Raw genomic sequence first — 24,841 nt, 5'->3', positions numbered from 1 at the left:
GTGTGCTGATGGACGTGCTGTAAAATTTATATGTGCACATTTTAATGAGGTCTTCAGTATCCCTTTGTCCTTGAAGTCTTCTGAGATGTCAACATTTCTTTAATCCTGTCCCATCAATATATGTTACTTCTAGTGTTTTCCAAGAAACCTCCAAATGTAGCAATTTTTAGGAATTTAGTGAAGAACTCTATATGGACAACAAAGAAATCCTCAAAAGATTTCATTCAAAGACAAGCATACGTGCGAAGACCTCTGGATGCATTTCTGCTTTCAGTGGCCTGCCCAAGGTCATTATTAGTGACAAGAATATTAACAAAGTTTTCCATTGACAAGATGCCATGGAGGTCTGTAATTTTTAGATTGTCAAATAATCCTGTAAAGCTACTGCTTTAAAGGTGATTAAGGCTATGCGTCAAAATGATTACCGTAGAGACCTTTCGTCAAATAATCTACAAATATGTGAAGAGTTGGTCCTAAGAGAGACACGGACTCCTCAACAAACGTTAAGTGCCTTAGGTATTCTTAAACAGTCTTCTTCCCAGATTTATAATTTTTATTTACATTTCTTGGTGCTCAGAAGGCCACATATATCTTCGGCCCAGAGAGGATGTACGTGCATCTCCATGCATGAGATACGATTTAATTAATTCATCAATGTGTGGGGGTGGGGAGTTGGAGGGGGTGTTAAATCTCTAAGAAAGAGTCAATAAAACCCCTTAGGTAAAATCACTTGTTAAAATAAGATGTTTACACGATAGTGTAACTTACATGTCCCATTGGATTACAAAGCACCTGCAGGAGGGGAGCCCTTTAAGTTGGCTACTACAGGAATAACTCTGCAGACCAGCGTCCACCAATCCTACCTGCTGTGCTCATCTTGACTGTGGAGGCAGCAGTTCATGGTATTCACCAAGAAGCTAAACAAACGCCCGAACAGGGACTTGGCCAAGAGATCCCGGTAAAATTCAGCCATCTCCACAGTATGTCGCCGTATGATGGTGTCCCCTGGAACAGCAGAAAGGAGAGGAGGTAGAACAAGGTTTCCCTCACATAGAACAACACCGCGCACATCCATTTTATCCCTCACACATCCCCCTACACCAAAAGATGTGAAAACTATGCGACAAGGCTGATAAATGAGGTCTCTGCCAGTTATTACTTAAAATGTTCCCCAAAGTGAGGGCCATGTACCCTGCAGTCTTATTTGTTACCGACACAGCACAGCTTTGGATCTCGAGGCAGGCTGTGTAATTTCCTTTCCGTTAGGGAACCAACTGTGGGCGGGGCCTTCTTAACAAGCTTTCCGATAACCGCTCACTGGCTTGAATATGAATTGTCCCCAGGGCCTTTGGAAACCTGGCCATCTGGAAAATCAGTCATATTTTAAATATTTTCAAAGACATGGTCCAGCTAACCAAAATGTGAGTGTGGAGTTTGGGAACGGGTTGGGGCCTTCGGGTAGAAATGTTTATTTCATTCTCTAAGAGACGGTGATTGAAATCTTGAGTGATAGGGTTTTTAGAAAAGACTCGAGAAAAAAACTAAAGAAAAAAAAACAAACCAAAAAACAAAACAGGTGAGGATGATTTGGAGCTGAGCCTGTGATAGCTTTGACGCTAGAGACGAAGAGGAGGAGGGAGTCTAACACTCACACCCTGTGGCCATGGCCAGACGGCCAACCTGGGACACATGGCCGAGCAGGGGGTTAAGTAATAGGATGATGACCGTGTGAAATAACAGCTGAGTGAGCTGTTGGTCAGTGGAGGAGAACTTCTTCTGAGATAGGCAGAGATAAAAGAAAAAAAAAAAAAAACAGGTAAGGAAGACTCAGAGACCTACAAGTTCAAGGCCATCGAGATCAACACTCAGAGACCTACAAGTTCAAGGCCATCGAGATCAACACTCAGAGACCTACAAGTTCAAGGCCATCGAGATCAACACTCAGAGACCTACAAGTTCAAGGCCATCGAGATCAACAAACAAGGTGGCCGTGAAAGCAGGTGCCATTTATGACATTATAGAATTAAGGTCTCCAGAGTCAACATGATTGAGGGTGTTGATGGGTCATCAACATAGTGGGCGAGTAAGGACACGAGGACGGTGTAAGCAGAAAAATGTGTGTATAGTAAATTCTAGATATTAATGGTAAGTTCAAGTTTTCTTTAAAAAGTCATGAGATATGATGATTTTGGAGAAGTTCAAGAAACAATATAATTAGATGCAAGGCCTGGTGGGAAAATGGCTCAGAATAAAGTATAAAAGTGAGGTGGGCCCGAATAATAAAGGGCGTGCGTGCTGGGCTATCCTAAAGGGATGAGGTTTACTCGGAAAGAACTGGGAGCATCTTTGAAAGGCTGTAGTCCACGGATGAAAATCACATTTGCAGAATATGATTCAGCAAGACTATTCTTGAGGCAGTGGGGAAGGGAGACAATAGGACATAAAAGATTAAAGAGGATGTTGTTCCCTGCTCTAGGAAGGAATGACATCTTAAGGCAGTGGTGGCAGAAATGAAGAGAAGGTAGTGAGAATGAGAGCGATTTGTGGAGTAGAGCTGACTTGCGTCTGGTCTACTCAGTGGAGAAGGAGGAGGAAAAGGCATCAAAATGACTTTTGCACAGCTGACTGGATGATGGGGAGATTCATAAAGTTCCAGAATATGGAAGGGAACCCTCTAGAGCTAGGAGGCAGAAAGGATAAGCCACGTACCTAAACATCCGCAAGTAGGTTCAAGAGGAGCAACAGGTAAGGACAGTGGTGATTTCGAGAAAAAAGATCAGAGGGATGGTGAGTCCTCAAACTTTCACTAAGAGGAAGGTTGGTAGGGCACCAATTTCCAGGGAGCAACCGAGGTGCATGTGGGAAAACCACTCTCCTCGCCCACTGCACAGAGAGAACGTGAAGAGTCATGGCAGGAGTCAGACAGCATTCGATTCTAGTCCCAAACATGCCTTTGCTAGTGGTTTGATGTGCAAAGTTACTTAGTCTCCTTGAATCTAAGTTTTCTCATCTGTTAAAAAGAAAAAGTGATGCCCACTTCATAGCGATTGGTGAGAATGTTAAAATTCCAGCATTTATAGCACTTGGCACAGTGCCCGTCAGCTCCTAAGTGCCCAATAAATGGCAGCTCTTCTTCTGACTTATGCTGTAGAGGGGAGGGGATGCTCCTCATTGACGAGGGTGGCCTAGGCATACACAAATGGGTCCAATTATTTAGATGAGTATGTCCTCTTGGATTGATGACTTGATTTGTCTAAAATGACTGATTAGCGAGAGAAGGTGACTAGTTCATCAAAACGGTCTCTCAAGAGCTTCAAGGGTTTCCAACACAGAGTCATATCAAGTGACCAGATGGGCTCATAATGCTTTTCTCCTTTGGCATTCAGTTCGTAGAAACAGTTACACGGGGTGGGGAAAGGAAGGTTGCATTTGCTCTCCATATCTCAGAGAAGACCACAAACTGCACAGAGGTAAACATCAGAGTATAGTAAACTTACCTTTAAAATACTGGATATCAGTTGTTAGAGCAGACACCAGCTCATCAGTTGATACTTGTAACAATCCGGCCACTAAAATTAAAGCAGCATTGAAAACATAAGGTTAGTATATATTTTGGGATGGTGAGAACATTATACTTTATGGTTATTATTTACAAGTTTATGATATAGATCCATGAGGAACTGGGTGTATAACAGAACACTGACTACCGCTTTAATTATCAAAACAAACTAGAGAAACCGCTTCTAGTAATCACAACGCTAATGACTGGTGGGGCCTCTGCCTGAAATCACTACCAGTCTTTTCTCTCCTTGCCCTCAGAGACGGCCCTGGATGTTTTTCCCAGCCCCTGGTTAAATTACTTTGATATGAGGTGAAGATATGACTTCCACTGACAATCTGTGGCTTGAAGGTATTTTGAAAAAATTGGGGAGTGACTAACAAGGCAACTTCAAAGGGGAGAGAGAGGTTTTTGGCAAGACCTTTGAAGGAAAGTAATTACATTGTTTAAAATGTTTGGCTAATAACATGCCCCCAAAATACACTGGGCGGCAGAGGTGGGTGGGGGTGGAATAATATTTAGAACAACATAAATAAGCCCAAGAATGTGCCTAAGAATCGACCCTGTAAATGTGGGAAGCATGAGAACATCACGTACGTACCGTTATTCATTCCCCAAACCATTTGTAAGAAAGAAGAACAAAGTGGATACGGGTCTTTTATTATTATGTTTATCATTATTAATATTATTTTACCACTCTGAATTCTACTCTGGAAGAAAGGGCTTCTTCCCCTGGCTTTTCTGTACTGTGTCTCCATCTACCGGCAGGTCCGCAAAACTGCACACTCACGAGGTTAATGAGAGATCTGTTCCACTGACCTTGTTCCAGAAACTGGAGGTCAGAGACAAACGCAGAGTTGGCCTCGGTCAGAGCAGTGAATCGAATGTCTCCAATGTGTAATATCGCTGCCAGGATCACAAAGAGATTCTCTACTTCCTATCCGTTTTACAAAGACAGAAAATGAATAGAGTTGCTTAGAAGAAAGATGAAAAGACAAATCCTTTAAAAACCTAATAGCTTAAAAAAACTGACATGGACCCCGTTGGTGGGGCTGTGACTTCTCAGATCCTGCGTGTCTAGTAAGAGAACTACCCATCTCCAGCTCGAAACCAAAATCGCGTTAGTGCACGTTTCCTCTAAATCAATGTCTCTGCTCCTTAAAAGAGGGTAAGGAAGTGATGCTCTGATATAAATGGACAGTTTCCAGATAAATCTCATACTGAAACAGGAATCACTGTGTCCTGATGGGTCGGACTGGTGGGCCATCGCCAGCGCGGTCAGATTGCACGCGTGCTCCCCGGGCTGACGCGGGGCCGCCCACCGAGGCTGCTTCCCGAGAGGCCACGGGCTCTGATGTCCATCTTCCCGTTATGTCCCTTCTGAGATAAACTGATGGTATGATTATCGGACTTCTCACTTCTGCTGGGAGATTCAGGAAGGCACGATAAAAGCATCTATGCCTAGATTTAAAAATGCTAATTGTTTTTTAAGGTATCTTAAGGAAAAGAGAAAGAAATGGATGTTGGCAAGAGCTATCTTTGAGCAGAAGGGAGAAGGAAATAAGAGAGTGTCTGCTGAAAGAAGAGATCTGAGAATCTGGAACTCTGCATAAAGAAAGAAATTAGACCTTAAATTTGGTTTATGGACAGTCATTTTGTGGCGACAATGAAAAATCAAGAAAATCTGTAAGCTGAGAAATACACTTCTCTAGAACAAGTATTTAGTATCGTGATTATCGACAGTAACACTGCTTGAGGTCCACACTGGGCAAGTGACACAATCTTTTAAACTCTCATTCTCCTACTCGGTAATTTTGAAATAAAAAGCTGCTGCCTGTGACAATTTACTAAGAACAACTCGTATTTGCTTTAGAAATACATAGGTGGAGTAATGTAGCCCTTAGGACCTCCATGAATCTCCTCTAGAACTGCTAGTTTTCACCACAAAGTATAACTCTATCATCTTTAAAATGAGGACACGGACAAGGACAGTCTCCAAGTAATTTTTAGGTATAATACTCTAGGATTGTGGCATTACTTACAAATGGTTTTGGTGACCCACCAATCACAGGTTATGGTTTCAAATTTTATGGAATTATGCTGGTTTGAGTAACACTTTACTCCTCATGCTCCCTGATAACTGCTTTCCCCCCCTTTGTAATAAATCCAGTCCCGCCTCAGGAGGTTTCCCAGTGGTGTTCTGCGAGGTAGGGACTTCGGAGACATGGTCACAAAGACTGTTCTGACCTCAAGGATCTCAGAGTTTAGCGGTGGAGACAGAGTATGACCACTAGCCATACTACGAATTACGTGTGCTGAACACTACGCCCTGTGAGCAGAGAGTTGCTGTCCCGTGTGTGCGGAGAGTGAGCAACTGTCCCCCCACCCCACCCCCACCATCCCTCTGGGCACAGGCGCCTTGATGAGAAGTCTTCTTCGAGGGCCTCGCCAGCCCAGACATACCTGGGCATGATCCATCCCTCCTAAGTGCACTAAAATGTCCCCATACTCATCGCCCTAAAGCATCTCAGTGACACAATTACCTTCATGCCTTTTGTTAAAATGCACGTATTTCTTTTACCAAAAAGGTTGTAGATTCTCTTATTAGCTACCTTAGCAGGAAAGCATATTTTGGTTACCCTGCCTTTGAGAATCAATCATGGATTTTTAAAGCCCTGTTTCCAAGCAACGGGTACTTTGGTAGAATGATTCCTTTCCCATCTCTCTATCCCAGTTTCCTAGAAGGAAGCAGAAATTTTAGGCACAGAAGAAGGGGAAAAAAATAACAAGAAAAGTACAACAGTAGCAAATGCAAGGACAGAAAAGTGCAAATGGGTGGGAGTCACTAAAAGACAAAAATATAGAGATTGGATCATTAGAGAAAGAGAGAGAGAAAGAAAAAAACAAAAGACCATATGATTGTAGGTCCCTAGAATTCCCGTCTCCGAATGTGGTGAAGGTGAAGTGCCCAGAGCTATTTCATTTATATTCCCACATCTTGCTGTCCCGTGAGCTGTATCTATGTGGGCTAGGGAAAAAAAAAATAAAAACAAAGACCCAAATCCATCAACTTACTATAAGAAAGAGAAGGTATATAAATCTATGGCTAAATCTGGGTGGCTAAACTGCGGGCATACCAAAGTTACCCCTGCAATCTCCTATTAACTGCCAATGAGGAATTGGCCATTAATTCAAAATGACACCAAACCAAATGAGGAGGGCACAGCCAATGTGTAAGGGGAAGAGGAATTTGAGGGGATGGTGGGGAGTCTCCAGGCTTATCTCATTTCAGATCTCTTATCCACTAGACCTGTGCTGTCTGATTCATTAACCACTGACCACACAAGGCTACTTAAATTTAAATTAATTAAAAGTAAGAAATAAAAAATTCATTTCCTTATTCACACGAGCCACATTTCAAGTGCCTGCTAGCCACACATGGACCTACCATATTGTGAAGCACAGATCCAGAACATTCCCATGAGTACAAAAATTTCTATTGTAGAGCAGTGGTTTAAATATTTTAAATTGTATTTTTCCGCTTCATGATGCCTGTGGGTATTTGGTAATTCTTTAAGAATAAAAAAAAGCTTTACGTTGCAAAGAAAGATACCATAATAAGTCATTAGGTTACTTTTCAAAGCAATTCTTGGCAGCAAACAGTTCCTTCAGATTTGCCAGTTTTCTTTGGAGTTGGTCAATGCACAGTTCTTTAATCTGTTTGCTCACATGGTTCATTTGGGAAAAGGTCTCCTTGACCACCCTCTTGAAAAGAGATGCCCCTCCTCTGGTCACTATTTGTCTTCATAGGACCTGTGACCCTGGGCACAGTGTTGTCTAACTCCCCCATGGGAACATAAACTCTAGGAGGCAGAGATTGAGACTTATTCTCTGCTAAATCATGAGTATTCCCACCAATATCCGGAATACGATAGGGCCTCGGTAAATGTTTTTGAATGAATAACTTTTGTACATTAGTAGAAGGTTGGTTTTCTCAGTGAAATATTTATGGTATGACTCACCAAGTGACTGAAGCCAATTACATTCAGGGCTTGTTTCAAAAGAGCGAATTTCTCCCTGTTCAGAGAATGCTCTGCTGTTGATACATCTTCTGGTAGGGTCTGGTTCAAATACCTGTGAGGACAGAAAGCACACAGCTTTATGGCTTGGCTTGTGGTCAAACTCCAGTGGTTACAAGTCACTTCCGCCATATTTGGTCCCCAGAATAATAGCAGCCACCTGGACATTGTGTACCCTGTGTTTACAAGGCTTTGATACATAATAGCACATGATGTTTCAGGAAGGAAAAAAAAAGTTCTTGTTGTACCAGAACCTATTTACCCTGTTTTACTTGGTTCTCACCTGAGCTGTACCCTTCCTACCTAAAGGAGAAGGTCACAGATGTTTTATGTATTTCATATAGAAATCTGCTGGGTCCTAGCTTATGCTTTGTAATTAATACTTCTATTAAAGATTTTTAATTTAGAGTAATTTATTATTTCTTCTTGTCAATATCCTTTAATTATGTGGTAGTTGATTAATAAGTTGATTTATTCCTGTCATGCAACAATCACATAGGAATCACCTCCCAGACATAGAGTACTAGCAGCTGAGGATATACAGATAAAAGGCTCATCCCAGGAAGCTCAGCACCAACAAAAGCGGTATATTGCTGTGCTCAGGAAGGAGAGAATATCATATATAATATACAGTAGAGTATATTAGCAGAATAGCAGAGATGGACAAGAGGTGTTTGTAAGTATTCAGGGAGGGGACCAAACCCAGAATGGATGATGCAAAAAAGCCTGTGGGAGAGGAAGAGGCTTCCCATCCAAAGCGGACACTTGAATAAGATTTTTCCAAGCAAATCCAGGACTTCAGGGTGCTCCTGGAAGACTTAGCAACATGTACAAGGACACACAGCCTTGCCCATGCATGATGTATACAGGGACGCAGGTACGTGGGCAAAATTGGAGTCTGTGGTGAGAGAAGCAGAACTCAATGAGGCTGGAGATGTAATCAGAGGTTTGTCTCTCTTGCTAAAGAGCTTCCATTATCTCTTAGAAATGATAGGCAGTCCTAAAGGTCTTGAAACAAAGAAAGGGCAGGATCAGAGTGGTGTGTGAAAAAGAGTATTCTGATAGTCCGGTGAAAGATAACCTGGAACGGGCAGGGCTACTAAGGACTTGGTGACCAGTGAGACCAGTGGTGGTGAAGAGAAGAGGAGGGACAGAGGTGTCATGGAGGCAGACCTGGCTGGATGAGGGGACCGACTGGATAGAGAGGAAGGAGAAGGGCGAGGCATTAATGATGCTTTCCAAGATGACATCTTGGGAAAGAGGCTGCAGAGTGGGCTCATTCAACCAGAGCGTTCTCAAAACGAGGGGTATGTTGTTGAGAGAGAAAGTCTTCTCTTTTGTATTAGTCATGTTGACTTTGACCTACTCATTGAAGTTCGAGGAGAATTCCAAAAAATAATTGGCTGGAAGGACCTGAAATTCAGAAAAGCCTAGAAAACAAGATCTGGAAGTCATCAACGTGCAGATGACTAAAACCATGTGACTGGGTGAGCTCACCCCAAAGAAGACGCTAACGTTCTAGGGATGAAGAAAGAACTGAATGTTCGGGGAGGAAGGAGGAAAATCATAATAAGCCAGTCATCAAAACAAAAGGCTAACATTTTTTAAGACTGATGGATGGGGACGGAAAAGAAATGAGAGAAACAAGGAAATGCGTGGTGGTGTGGGGAGGACACAGATCACAGTCGGCGCTGTGCAGGTGGGGCTGGGAGCCCATCTCCCTCGGTCCCAGCTCCGAAGCATACAGGTGACACAGTCTAGCCTCTGGGGTGGGAGCCGGGAGGGCCTTTGGAATGGCTATGTGCTAAGTTGGAAGCACACAGAGCCCAGATAAAAGGCTGACAGAAAGGGAGCTGTGGGGGTTTTGAGGAGGGAAGAGGGTTTGGAACGGGTTACAGTGGAGGGTGTGCCTCGCCCTGCAGAGGGGCTTCCCCGACCTGCCGGGTAAGGTGATAAATACGGTCCGGAGGCGGCTAGCATCTCAGAGCAGCCCCTCTGAGGCTTCAGTGCTTCTAGGAGTTAGAAGTTGGATTATGAGATGGGATGGGCAATGGAACCAAAGGAAAAGGTCAAGGGCAGCAATATCAGCGAGAACCTGGGTTATGGTGGTCAGTCATTTTGCCTAAAATTTACAAAATTTTAGCGACTTAAAAGTCTTAAAGATAGGAAATTGCAACCTCTCTCAAGTCCCCTGGTTCCCACAGCAGCTTTCCCAACTCCCTGATGCCATCTTTTCTTTCCCACTTACTAGTTGCCCATTGCCTAGGTCCGTATCCCATCAAAAGACGTCACCAAGAACCTCTTGCAAAGAACAAGGGGCTCCTGTGAATATTACAGAGTCAAACAGGCAAAATACCACGGTTTCTTTTAAAATAATAAAAAGTAATCAATTATGATGCCCTTAATTGATGGGCCATTTTAAATATTTCAGCGTCCCCACCCCCCATGTCTTGTGTCCTTACAGTAGAGAATTTCCAGCAGCTATGACCTGCTGCGTGGAGCCGTGAGAACAGGCATTTTCACTTCCATTACATTCTGGATGGAGGAAGCCATGTGAAATTAACCCTGGTTGTTAAGTATGAAATGGTCCAGGAGAAACCCCATCACAATCGAGGCTTTCAGAGGACAGTTTGCCTGATGGAGGAACGATGCTTGAAGATGGGTTGTATTTTTCTCTGTAGCCAGAAAACTTGTTGGCATGAAAATGACCTCCCCCCCAAAAAACAGAACTCAATGTCTTCTATATAAATTTAAATTTTCTCCCGCTATTCAATGGCATCTAGAATGATCACTAGAAGTATAGTTCTTCGCTATCCATAAAACTATATCTTAAGATGGAAAGGTTAGTATCAGAAAAAAAATTTAAAGTTTATTTTTTGGAGATGAAAAGTACTCACTTTCCCTTTGACATTATTTATTAATGAAACCACACATAAGGACAGGGAAATACTTGAAAAATATGCCCAGAAAATATTACAACCAAGAATCTGGAGACTTAGAGTCAAGTCCAATTTGACCCTTTTGGACAACATTTTAAACCTTTATTTTCTTATCTGTAAAATGGAGTGTAAGTAGATTAAAAATTGACTAAAAAATTCTCCACTTGTAGTTCATGATGATTTTATGAGAATCAAATAAGATATTGTGTGTGGTATGGTTTCTACACTCAGACTGCAATGCACATGTAGAGTATGTTTCCTGGAAATAGTGTATCTTACACGTATGGGCAGCTTTTAGTCAGCGTGCTCTGTCATTAATGAAGCTTTTAATCATATAAATAACCAATTCAAATCAAGGAACATTTTGAGATATTATAACAAATGTTATTGGCAACACAGAATATTTTAAACTATAAAATATGTTTTTCTGTTCTTCTACAGATAAAATAGATGAAAGGAATAGAGATCATGGTTCTCACTTCTTAATGATTTTTTCGTGATAAACTGAGTAGCATGCAATGTTAATGACCGCATGTGCAGTATTACCATGGTATTTCCAGATGTTTCTAACACTTGGAAATAGCTCATGATGATTGTGGGTTATGGGTTACAGACTCCCCTGTGGAAGCGATACTCCACTGAGGTTTTCCCATCATCACAACACAATGGCTGAAAACCACCCGAGATGAATCTGTGTAAGTGTTTCATCTGTTTCCAACTTGTCACCTAATAATTAGTGGTCCCACAATTCCCAGTACTGAAATCTCAGAATTAATGTGTTTTTTATCATCTCTTTGATGACTCAAAAGAGTACACTTACTACTCAAATAATCTTTTTTTTTAAATCATCTCCTTCTCACTCATATATAACTTGGAACAGTAATGTTTGGCAACATACAGAAATCTCAGAGTCCAGTGTCAGAAGCAACAGAGATTGTCATTTGTTGAACCAAGAATCTTTGCTATTTTGTTTTGACAGGCTTGGCAAATCGAGGGTACGCTCCAGACGAAGCTTCTATCCCGGAGCAGAAGAGTAACATGTGGGTTGTATAATGTTAAAAACTGTAGTTGGATTAACACTGCTTGACTGATTCTACTCAAAGGGAAAGGCAGTGTGAACGAATCATTCTCGACTGTATTTTTCAGAAGCACTGCTTCAGTTCATCCTCACGTTGACCTTGAAGAGAGGACCTATCATTGCTCCCACTTAAGGTGTAAGGGAGCTGAAGTTTCTGGAATGCCTCCCAGCTGTAAGTGGTGACCAACACACACTGGGTCCAGAGCCCCCAGGGCTCCCTGAGCTCAGTTACAGGTCTCCGGCAGGGAAGACCAGTCTTATGGCTGCACTGCAGGCCAGAAACAGAGCAGCTCCCAGCTCAGGGGAGCATCTGGGAGATGCTGCCGGGCGCATGCTGCCTCTGCGTAGGGGTCTACGCACTGCGGCGAGGCCTCCAGCGAAAGGCCCAGACACCTCTGAAGCATCTTTGATGTTATAATGGAATTCAGTGGTGGTGAAGACTAAGGGAAAACCACTGCGTTGGATGGTGGGTTAAGGTAAGGAATTTGATGGTCTAGGTCAGAGAGACCCAAACATACATCTTACCCCAAAATTCACACCACACTACTAAGACAGGCTTAGCATGAGTGAGTAAAATCCTAAGGATTTAATGGTGGCGAAGAGTAATCTGACCAAAGGCAATATGTGAATTTAGGCTACGTTAATGGTCAATCTGTAGATACTGTGATTGTCATCATCCCATCATCATCATCAATATTAGTTTTTAATTGAGAATTTGCTATATAATAGTATTTTTACGTAAATCCAAATACGCAGTAAGAACCTACAAGGAAGTAGGTTTCAATGCAGCATCAGAACATATTTTCTAATAAACAAACGTTCTGGACAGCCATGCATTGCTTTTAAGGTAGTAAGCTCCCTGTCATTAGCAGGTAAGCTGAGGCTCTACAGCCATTTAAATGGGTTTGCCGAAAGAGATTCAAGGATCAGAAATCAGGTTGCATTAGATGACCTGTACTGCTGCTGGATGGTGATATTCATGCTCTACACTACATCACTGTAGTGAACACTGTGTTACTTCACACCAAGAAATCTCAAAGTGTACAATTCAACTCTTTATGCGTACACTCCAGGCATGATGTGCAGACGGGCACATGCATTTGCTGCACACGTGCATTTGATGCACACATGCATGTGCCTAAGCAATATTTAACTTGAATTTATGAAATGTCATTAGTACATATTAAAACTCTGTAGTCATGACAACATATTTAGCTCTCAACAGGACTATGGATAATTCTATTTACAGTCCTATCAAGAAGCAAATAATTTGCACTGAAGTAAATTAAATGATGCAAAGTCAGAGATTTATTTCAATACAAATCTTGACTGAGTATAACTGCATGATGGTTCCTCTGTTCAATGGTGGAGGAAAAACGTGAAATGAGATATTCAATGAGGAAGATGAGTATACCCTTATTTTTATCATGGATTATTTATTATATAACTCCACCGTCTGTGAAACAGATAAGGACAAGCTGATTTAGGAGGTCAATTCTATCAAAAAGTAGAAAATGAAGTTCTATGGTGGGAAAGTTATGTCCATCCTGATTTCTGGAAACAGTAGAAATATTCTACTAAAGAACAGATCTAAGTCCCCACTTTTTTCTGAAGACACAGTGAAGAGCTTGCTGTTCTTCCTCTAAGAAAGTCACTATTGACTAAATGTTCTTAGGTTTCATTAACAAAGGACAAAAACACGGGAAATTAGGGAGTCCAATTTTGTAGAAATTTTGATAACACTGCTATCAACTATATAAAGTTACATTTTTAAAGAGTGAAGATTCTTGATCATAAGTGTTGGCTGAATTGGTCACCACAAGGAGACTTGTTAAATACTGCTTCACAGCAGATCTTGTCTCTACCACTGTTCCTGTTCATTCCTTCTCTCCAAATGTTAAGCATGGTCAATCCTTCTTGAGACAAATTCTAGGAAATATCTTTCTCAGTTCCTAAATTAATGAATCATTCCAAAGTCCTAATAGATGTAAAACGTGTTACTTAATAATGTTTCCATTAAACGGGTATTTAATAGCAGGGGCAAATACATAGACTCAGGATACAGAATCAACCAACCCCCAGTCTTTGTCTTCACAAAGCTCAGCCATCCAGACCCCAGCACCATTGCACACTCTGTAACTTACATGATTGACTTTACTTTTTTAACCTTCCCTTGGATAACGCTGAATCATGAAGCTGTGCTATTTTCTCTCTCTCTCCATGGGTAAGTTTAAAAAGTTTCAGGAAACCAAAATGGAAAGACAGAGGAATAGACGGCAGATTGGAGGTACATTTCTTCTTCTTTTTTTTTTGTTCCATATTCTCCAATTTTCCAAGAACCAATGACTATTATGTATAACCAGAAAAAAAATCTCCACAAAACTATGAGTTTCAAGAAATAGGAGCATAATTCTATAGCGATTCATCCAGTGTGTTGTGTGTCTCAGTAATTTGCTTCATTTTATCGCTGAGTAGCATTCCCCAGGAGGAATGCACCAGTTTGTCACACCATGTGGTCACTGCAGGAACATCCAGGTTGTTTCTAGTTTGGGACTATTATGAGTAAAGTTGCTACGAACATTCGCATGCAGGTTTTTGGGTAAATGGAAGTCTTTGTTTTTCTATAATAAATGCCAAGGAGTGCAAGAGCTTGGTCATATGGCAGCTTTGCCTTCAGATTTATATAAAAAATTGTCAGTGGCATCACTCTGACAGGAGGGCTGGAAATTCAAGGTAGTGCTGATATGATCTGAATATCAAATACAAACAATGACTGTTTGCAAAAATCTCCACTGTGGGATTTCAAGGGCCTGTGTCCCCTCCGGGTGTCAGCAGCTCCTACCTCCCAGAGGTGCCAGGGACATTAAAATAACAGACGTGCAACTAGTAAATGAATACATTCTGGAGATACAAGGCACAGCATAGTGATTACAGTCAACATAACTTAAAAACGTCACAGTTGCTAAGAGACTAGATGTTCATTGTTCTCACCATAAAAAAGAAATAATAATTATGTGACAGGATAGAAGTATTACTATACATATATGTATATATATGTATAGTAATACCTCTATATGTACATATATACATATATGTATGCATCGAACCAACACGTCGTACACCTTAAACTTAACACAATGTTGTATGTCAATTATATCTCAACGTAAAATGAATTAACGAACAAACAAATATCAGCTTCCCAGCCTTTACTCGCTGGGCAGCACCACTCACCAGACCCAAACCAACTCTGTGCCCAGGACACACTGGGAAGGACGGGCTCGAACACAAATAAAAGATATTACTAATTAAAGCCTCGTGCATGGCCCATTCACCAAGTCAGAAGCTCACCGACTGTGAACATGATGAATCTCCCAGGGTTTTATCTGCCCCTTATAAATACAAAAGAACAATGTCTTCTCTGTTGTGGGCAGAGCTGCCTTCTACTTGGGGATGTTTAATATGAAAACAGAAGCCAGATAAGGCAAAAGCAAAAAGTTGGCATCAACAGTTGGCACTGTTTACTAGTTTACCGATGAAGGTGGTAAACTACCCCTTCTTGCCCACCCACCCCCCACTGTGCTCCTAAAAAGGAAATTCTTTTCTTTATTGTTTTTAAAGTCTCTGGAAAGTATTAACGAATTTTAAATCCCCCCAAACTGGATATGAATAAGGTTTTTATTAACCACAGGTTCGGATACATAAATCTCCACCAATGAAAATATTAATATATTAGCCGCAAACTATTTTGTTTGGAAAGAGGAAACCCTGCCAGTGGTCCTCAGGAAAAAAACAGAATCCATTTAATAAATTATGCATTCAGAAAGACTTTGGGTCTTGTGACATTCCCAGAATAGTTTGTCCATATTTTTCTCATCAGTCAGAATATTTCTTCAAAACATCTGGTGAAACAAATTCTAAACTCTTACCATCTTTCAAATAGTGAGTGCTTACCGTCAACTAACCGGTTTCTTGAAAACGTCTAATTCCAAGAGCTGGGGGTGGAGGCCCAAGGACACAGTGGCTGCGTCTTGCACAAAGACTGAGGGCAAGTGTCTGGGGGGCCTGAACCCCGGTCTGCAACCAGGCCCCAAACCTTGTGTCCGGCATGGGCCCCCTTCTGCCAGAGGAAGGGGCACCTTCCCTTTTCTTTTCACAGAGGCACTCCCAGAGAACTGTCAATATCTAAATGAATGAACTGTGGTGGGGGAGAGAAATTATTGCTCAGAATGGGTGGCTTGGTCTGGCTTTCATGCACCTGTTTAACAAGCCCCGGCCGGAGGGGCTGCGTCTGCAGGGGTAGAGGAGGGGTCCATAGTGACTCATATCGAGTCACCCCGAGGCTGGCCCCAGCTCTGTGCACAGGGAGAGGCGGTACGCAGTATATATAAATATATAAATATGCTCCAGGCAAGGTTGAACAGGTACCGAAATCCTCCTCGGGGTGGATCGTTATGAAAAAGCATTGTGGGGGCGCCTGGGTGGCTCAGTCGTTAAGCGTCTGCCTTCGTCTCGGGTCATGGTCCCAGGGCCCTGGGATCGAGCCCCATGTTGGGCTTCCTGCTCGGCGGGAAGCCTGCTTCCCCCTCTCCCACTCCCCCTGCTTGTATTCCCTCTCTCACTGTGTCTCTCTGTCAAATAAATAAGTAAAATCTTAAAAAAAAAAAAAAGAAAAAGCATTGTGCAAGGTCATGTCCATAACGCTGTTGTGAAGGATGAACCTCATCATCCCCCTGTGTTGTTGTTGTTTTTTTTTAAGATTTTATTCATTTGAGACACAGAGATAGAGAGAGAGCATGAGCAGGGGGAGAGACAGAGGGAGAGGGAGAAGCAGGCTCCCCGCTGAGCCAGGAGCCGACATGAGGCTCGATCCCAGGACTCTGGGATCATGACCTGAGCCGAAGGCAGACACTTAACCATCTGAGCCACCCAGGTGCCCCCATCCCCCTGTGTTTTAAATCCTGGGGTAGGCACCTACACTGAAACTCTTGTAATATATAAATACGACAGAAAATGCGATGCAGACGCAGGACCATCTACCAGCATCTACGCTGGGGAGCATGCTGTGTCCTGCTCTCCTCTGGGACCTGCCCATGAACTCATGGACTCGCACCAAGTGTTTCTGCAGTGCTAACCCTGAAAAAGCAGGCTGTAACCCACCTCTTCCAACTCGGTTATCCTCAAAGGGACTTCTACTTTCGTGTCAAATGAATTATTTCTATCACCTGCCCGACTTTACTCTTTCAGTCGGACCGATTAGAACATTCACAGCATCCACACTTCTTTCTCTTCTGGCACTGTGTGGAACGTCCCCTAACTGGGTCGATTCTTCATGCACCGTGAATCTAAGAGGTAGACCTTCCTCCACGTTCCCTGCAGCCTCTAGCATCTCAGCGGACACCCAGGGACCGTGGTATTCGGTCTCCATCGGTTCAAATCCCCTGGAGCACGGCAGGAGCCTGGTCTCCCGGAACCCATTCCTGCTCAACAGAATCCATTTAATAAATTATGCATTCAGAAAGGATCATGACCTGAGCCATGTCATGATCTAGTTTCTGCATGAAAGGCAAAGTTCTCTTTTTGGAAGGGAAATTTAGTTCACTTAATTAGTTTGATGGCCTTTCCTGATAATTAGTCAGACAGTAAACTTAACCTTCGGCAAAAACACGGCATGTCCACATCTTCTGCAAAGGCGCAAATCCCACAAACAAAAGCTCAAGGCCCGGCATCCGTATGGCACCCAGAATTATGCGAAAATGTTTCCGTCATGTGAGTAAGAAACATCGGCACCTCGGTTTCAACAAATGGCGATTTTTATAGAGAACTTGAGATGATTAAAATAAAATGTACTATATAATTTTTAAAAGGTTTTAAAAATAAGGAAAATCTCCTCAACCACAAGACCTTATTAAAATGTAGATTGTCCCTCGTCAAGTAATCTAGCCCAAGACCAAATATTCAATCAGATGATGTCAGAAATGCAACATGTTCATAAATTCGAGTAAATGCCTTATTTCTCCTTTTGCTAAATATCAATTCTTATTTAAAACCTGAACAAAATGATTAAGTTAGCACATACAAAAACATTTCTTTGCCCATAACTGACCTAAGAAGAAAGGGATGGAATATGTGGGCTCTACACCGAGATCTTCTATCTACTGTACTGCTTTTCGCTCCCATTTCTTAGTAATTTCTAATAAGGTATGGCTGTGGACTTGTCGTTGTCATTCTAAATACACTACCTATGTTCAATAAGATTATATATCATACAGGGGTGCCTGGGAGGTTCGGTCATTTAAGTGGCCAACTCTTGATTTTGGCTGGGTCCTGATCTCAGGGTCCTGGGATCAAGCCCTCCCATCCGGCTCCACACTCAGTGGGGAGTCTGCTTCAGATTCTCTCTCCCTCTGTCCCCCCCACAGCTCGTGCTTGCACACGTGTTCCCTCTCTCTCTAAAGTAAATAAATAAATCTTTCATTAAGAAAACTCAAGACACAGGGCTCCTGGGTGGCTCAGTTGGTTCAGCCTCTAACTCTTGGTTTCAGCTCAGGTCATGAGATCGAGCTCTATGTTGGGCTCTGAGCTGGGCATGGAGCCTGCTTGAGATTCTCTCTCTCCCTCTGACCCTCCTTGCTTGCTCACCCCACCCCCCTGGGTGCATGCATTCTCTCGCTCAAAAAAAATTATATATCATACAAAAATATCATCCACAGATGATATTACAATGAAGAATGTTTAAAAATGGAGCCAAAGTAATCTAAAAGAGAAATGATGGACATCATTAGCACTCAGAGTAAGCTCTACTTCTTGGTTTGGTTCTGAACTTTGAACTACTCCAGGATTTACACCTCCATGCTGAAGTTAAGCTACTTATAATAAAAAGAAAACACTTTCCATGAAATAATGCATGCAGTGCAAATAATAGGTTAATCCTACAAGAGGTCCCTGATCATGTCGTATTGTGTTTTTAGGTCAAAATGCTTCCACATAAAAAAAAAAAATTTGCAGAAAAGACCCAAGCACGTTGCCTAAAGGTCATTACAGCTTGACATATAAAAAATTAACTGAAAGTCAAAAAAATGTGAAAACATATTAAAATCCAAATGATGTGCTTTGGCTCCAGATGTAATGTATAACTGTGAGAAGTTCATATGAGAAATACAAGTAAGTTACACAAGGATATTAACAAGTAATCGCTTACCTAGGAAGGTACTAAATCAATAAAAGACCAGTTTTTCCAAAGATGGGTTCTGGAGCCTTCAAGACCAGTAGGCATAGCTATTCTGGGCTTAATATGCTTGTCAATCCCAGTAGTTAACATTCTGCCTTAATTTTCCTTCAGACCCTGAGAGAGTGAAGTGACATTCTGACCTGGCAGGATCAGGTCATCCTCTCACTAATATTACTAATATATAGTATATAGTGTATATATATATATATATATATACATATAGTATATATATTAGTACATATTATCACAACATTATTCTCTGCATGGAAATAACCTCGTAGCTCTCCTAAGCCAATTCCACTTACTAGAAATGTTTATAAAATAAAATTATAAGGATAAATATGATGAAGCTCAGATGCATCTTCACTGTGAGAATAAATAAATAAATTTGAATGGTTGTGGGTTTTTTTGTCTTGTTTTGTTTTGTTTTGTTTTTGGTGCTGTGGGTTCCTTGAACTTTATAGAAATCCCTCTGGTAGCTTCTTTCAGCCCAATCTGCTGCTTCTAGTAACTTCGGTATTTACGTTTAAGGTATGAAACCCTTCAAAGAGTTAACCCCGAATCTCAATTTGGATGAAAATAAAAGCTCCTAAAATTAAAAAGATTAAAACCACTAGATATTTCCTTCTGATTTGTTAGGGAATCCAAAGCTCAGAACTAAATTATACAAATAAACTGATAAAGTTAAAAACCACAGTTGTCATTATAAAAGAATGACTGCTCGTGCCCTATTTCCTTTTCCTTTTCGGCTTAAGCAGATGATGATCTCGGGAAAGCTTTATTTCAGAAGCTGGGGGGGCTGGCCCCTTGCATGCCCTCTCTGGGCGTCTTCACGTTTTCACGGGGCGCACTGGTGTGGGGCCAGAGAGCTCTCTGTGTGGGCGCGGGGGAGCGACAGAGACCAGAGCAGGCTGAGCACAAAGAGGAAAGAAGCCGGTATTAAGTGCATCCTGGGCTCTGCTTTCTGTCTGTTATCCAGGCTCAGAACCTCACGCAGCTGATTTTCTAACACCCACCACTCCAAATGCCCTTTTCCATTTCCTCGGATTTCCATTTTCACATAGGAAATCTCTTCCTGCTGAAACTGAAAATACCTACTGAACGGGATCAATCACACATCTTAGCCAAAGAAAAAACAAGACCCATTTTATTAATTTTTTTTACAAGATCCATTTTAAAATGTCAGATAATGTAGTGCATTTGAATCGTTCACGATCTTACATTTAAACGTCTGTACGACATCTATATAACGATCTCGATCAGGAAAATTGCTGTAGGGTTTCATATGTTAGTTATTTTGCATTTCAGCAACCCCTCCGTATTGTGATTGTGCTAAAAATGCTAGTACTCATGTTTGAACCATGGGTACGCACAAACATGTTCTCATATTTTTCCTCTTTGGGGCCAGAATATTCATTTCTTTCATTGGATGAACATTCTTACCCTCACAGCAAGTAAGCCAAGTGTCCTTCATTGATCAATTCATCCACTGTATCTCAAAATGTTTAATTTAATGCCAACCATGCTTCCCCACAGGGGCCCCAGGCCTCAATAAGGCAGGGTTCCCACCCTCTCATTACTCACTACTAGGGAAAATTTTAAACAAAAACATAGACTATGAAAATGGTTCTAATAGATGTGACCATGTCACACTAGGTCCATGCTGTTTCAGTGACTCGGAGAAGCTTTATAGAGAAAGATTTGAGCCAACTGTATGCTCATGATAGATGGCATGTCACGTTTCTATTATTATCAACTGCTAATATAAGATCGGAAAGCTTCAGTCAGATAAACGAAATACTGAGTTTCTACATGTGCCAAGAATTGTGATTACTGAGGGTTCAAAGACAAACGAGACACAGTATTTATCCAGATGACACACACTTCAGCAGGGGAGACAGACATGTTAAGACAAAATTACAGTAATATGATAACTCGTTCTATTATATATTACATAGAGTGCTAATACATATTATAGCAATGAATATCTAATTATTAATTCTGAGAAAGCAAACTGATATTTTAAAAGGTCGATTTTATTTTTAATACTAAAATGTCGGTGCCTGTTTCAATCAGCTGGCTTCAACAGGAACTCTAGATGTGCATTTCAATGAGTCAGAGAATAAAATGTTAACGATTCCATAAATGCACTCACTCTCATCAGCGTATTGTCTAAGAGGCTTTCGGATCTTGGGGATTCTTCAAACATCACACAAATCCCTGTCTAAGGGAGGTGAACTTAGAAGTAATGCAGATACTTAGAGGAAATGTGCCTGTAATAATAATGATAGCATGCAAGACAAGAGAAGCAATAATCAAATAACAGAGTAACTGTTTGAAAAAATAAATCAGAATTTAAAAACCCAGTCTCTAATCAATAAAGCACCTTCCATGAAATGCAGACCTGTTGGCCTCTCCGGTATTCTGGGAAAGTACAGAACTGGGTCAAGTACAAACTTAAAACACGATGGATTTATGCCAATTAAGCCACAAAATAGATGGTTGTAGGTAGGCATAATTAAACCGACTTCCAGATCTTTCAAAATATTCAAAGTTAATTAAACAAAATTAATTTTCTTTGCAACAAGGAGGGGAATGTGCTTGCAGGACCCGAAGTAGTAAAACATGACAATGTTCAATCCGAATTAATCTGAACTTCCCTTGCTGCAGTGAGCTTTTCCTATTGATACCAAAAGGAAAGGACATTTCTCTCCATGAATCAATGTTGGGGGAACATTCTTTAAGAAGACAAAAGAGCAAATGGTCACAGATGTCTATTTCCTGGCCCCTTCCTGCAAGTTCATAGCTCATCTTTTCAAGGTCATTCTATCACACCTGGTAGAACCCTTCTTTCCACAGTCTGTTCTCCCGGGATGCTGGGTGCTTCCAGCTCATAGTCCCCATCACAAATATGTAACAGGCAGGTGGCCCAAGTTCAGGAAAACATGTTACAAGTAATCCTTCGTCTGAAAGATACATGGAAGCGGTCTACTGGGCCACCTAGGCCAAAACCCCCAGGTTTATTTTATTCTTAAGGGATTCTCTGTGAAGAGCTACTCAGTGCAGTATCAGAATCTTGTCACCTGAACTCCCCAGTCGCTTGTAGCTGTCACCTGCTGCTCACAGGGCTTAGGGTCTCGTTTTATTTTAATTTATTTTGCAGAGGCTATCAGTCGGCCGTAATGTCATGGTGAGGGTTTATAGGTACAATGTGTGGACTATTTTAACAAGCTAATGCATTTGGTGTAAGAGACAATTGAGAAATGAAACCAGCCATCATTGCATGATGTTCTGTTTACCACAAAATATTTAAACAGGTGAAATACTGTAAGCATGCCTAGGGCAAATCATTTCATACCTGGATATCATTCTCTCTCACTCTCTCTCTCTCTCTCTCTCTCTCACACACACACACACACACACACACACACACTATGCATGACCGAACAGGTCATCAACAACAGCATGGCATCACTACGTGTAATATTATCCAGTACCTTCCATTGACATTGATATCCTGAGTATATTATTCCAGATAAAAGGGTTAATCTACTCTATCTGAAAGCTAAGCCTCTGGATTAGCTTTTTCTAATAACATTCCCCAAATAAGTACAAGTGTTTAGAACTTGTCAAAATATCTACCGGTGATCACATTTAGTAACATCCTTATCCTGCGGATGTAAAGATGCTTCATTACGCACACATGCACATACACATGTGCATGCACATACCAGCATGATCTCATCTACAGAGACAGGGAGCTGATAGCCTCAAAATAGCCTAAGACCACTATTTACTCTGGATTTATAGTGAAGAGAAACAGAATCTCTTCATTTCTTTAAGCAGTAAACACACCAGTTGTGAAGAAGACCTTGCTTCGTAAACTTCTGGGACCATATGGACCATGCCTTTCAAAGGGAATGCTGAATCTCACTGCATACAGAACAGTCCCCGGGCCACCCAGAGGGGACTGTGATCTAAATCTCTGGGTTACTGGGAACTCTGACATATTCTATTAACCAAGGGGCTAGGGTCCACATGGGGGAAAGGAGGATACCTTGTTGGCCCTAGAAACTACATAAAGCCAGACAATCACAAGGCTCCTACCTCAGTGGGAGAAATACCATACAGTATCTGCCTACAGACAGACAAAGGCCACAAGGAAATTTATCTGGGTGAATTCGGGGTGGGCAAATGTCTCCCTGCAGAAAAATCATAATCATAGCCAGCCTTCCCTTGGTTTTAGAGGTTTAAATTTAGACTCCATGTGCCCTTAGGACATTTTAACTAAAGAATTAACATAAAAATGGTCCCAGGCTGGTCAAACTCTTGGAACATTTCACCAAAGCAGAAGGACGACAAATGTCTGTACAGGGCTAACCCTCCATTCAAGATTCTCCCCGCCTGGCCACCACAGGACACCAAATCACACCCCAAAGGACAAAGACACAGAGAAATAATCCCCTTTGGGCAGACATAATAAATAGCACTCGTAGAATCTCGAGACCTTCAGATAATGCAATGATTGGTTATGTATGGCATAATGAGCATGTTTAAAACAACTAAAAGAACTGGAAATATAATATGAGAAAAGAACAAGGAATAATATTTAAGAAAAAGCAGATGTGAAAAAGAACAAAGAACTCTTAGAAATGGAAAAAAGGTCATTGAAATTACAATGCAATGCACGTGTTAAATATCACATTAATCACTGCTCAAAAACGGGTTCGGAAACTATAAGAAAGCGGTAGAGAAATTGTCCAGAATGAACCACCGAGAGACTGAGATGGAAAATATAAAAGAGAAGCTGGGGGAGGAAACAGAGAAGGAACAACAGGAACCTAAACGAGTTCCAGGAGAAAAAGAAAAGGGGAAAAAAGAAAAGATGAAGAGAGAACATTCGCAGGGATGATGGCCAATAATTTCTCAAATTTCAAATAGTTTTTCAAGTTTGGTAAAATAAATGCATCTGATGATTTACAAATGAAAATCTCAAACAGAATAAATAAGATGAAATTCATATGAATAATCATTGTAGCAAAACTAGGAATCTGCACACACGCGCATGTGGGCTCACACATATAACAATGCTTATTGATTTATCCATTTTATCCCACAATTCCTATGTGCTAAGGATGGTGCCAGGGTCTAGGGCATTAAGTTGATTAAGTCATGGTCTCAAATCTTAGGATGCTGGCTTTCTGAATGAAGACAGCCATGCACAGAAAGACTACGTGGGTCATGTGGATTCCACAGCAGAGGTGTGCATAGAGCCCCCTGCAGATGGGAAGATGCAAAGGTTACCTACCCGTGACTACAAAGGACAGAGAAAGGAGTCAGGAACAGCTTCAGAGGACAGAGGTACTCTAAGACGAACGTTTAGAATGAAAATGTTTTCTAGGTGGAGGAGAATCCACACAAAAGGAAGGATGTGAAGGCATTCATTCATTCATTCTTTTATTTATTGAATTGAATGCGGTTGACCAGATTCATGACACATGCTCTTACCGGAGGACAGAAGACTAGGTGGGAACAAGTAACAGGTTAGCTTGGACCAGAGGAGCCAGACATCTGGATACATAATTTTTCCACCATGAAAACTTTGAATCCCAGTAATTCCAGTACATAAAACAGGTAAAAGAGTGATGCTCAGATGAAAGAGGAGATGTATGCGTGTTCAGGACGCGTCTGTCATGGCTGGAGCCCTGGGAGTCGGAAATCCCTGCTCTCACGACTGCATTTTGTTTGTGGATGTCTTTGTTAGGCGCATCTCATGCACAGGTATTTCATACTTGAGCAGCATTGTTCAAAGATGGGTAGTGTCTCCATTTGTCTCTTCTAAGTGGTTTTGGCTGGTATACATGTCATTCTATTTTTGCATAACTTGTTTTGTAATTCAAAACTTTACTGAAATATACTATTAGAAAAAACACTTTGCCATGGATTGATTGGATTTTT

At 41.5% G+C, this 24,841-nt stretch overlaps 1 protein-coding gene across 1 annotated transcript in view; it reads right to left on the bottom strand.

Moving 5' to 3' along the window:
* Positions 1–24,841, bottom strand: part of MYO16 (myosin XVI) — a 425,887-nt gene that overhangs the window by 187,933 nt on the left and 213,113 nt on the right. The window contains exons 16-19 of the mRNA XM_081815515.1: positions 7,582–7,693; positions 4,379–4,496; positions 3,498–3,569; positions 864–1,005 (exon numbers count right to left, since the gene is read on the bottom strand). Coding sequence (XP_081671641.1) covers positions 864–1,005; positions 3,498–3,569; positions 4,379–4,496; positions 7,582–7,693 — 444 coding nt within the window. The remainder of the gene's footprint in view (positions 1–863; positions 1,006–3,497; positions 3,570–4,378; positions 4,497–7,581; positions 7,694–24,841) is intronic.

The sequence above is a fragment of the Leptonychotes weddellii genome, chromosome 3 (genome assembly GCF_054177405.1).
Source record: "Leptonychotes weddellii isolate Sample4059 chromosome 3, ASM5417740v2, whole genome shotgun sequence".
Lineage (NCBI taxonomy): Eukaryota > Metazoa > Chordata > Mammalia > Carnivora > Phocidae > Leptonychotes > Leptonychotes weddellii.
Note: the sequence above shows the minus strand (reverse complement) of the source record. Positions and strands in the feature narration are given on the sequence as shown.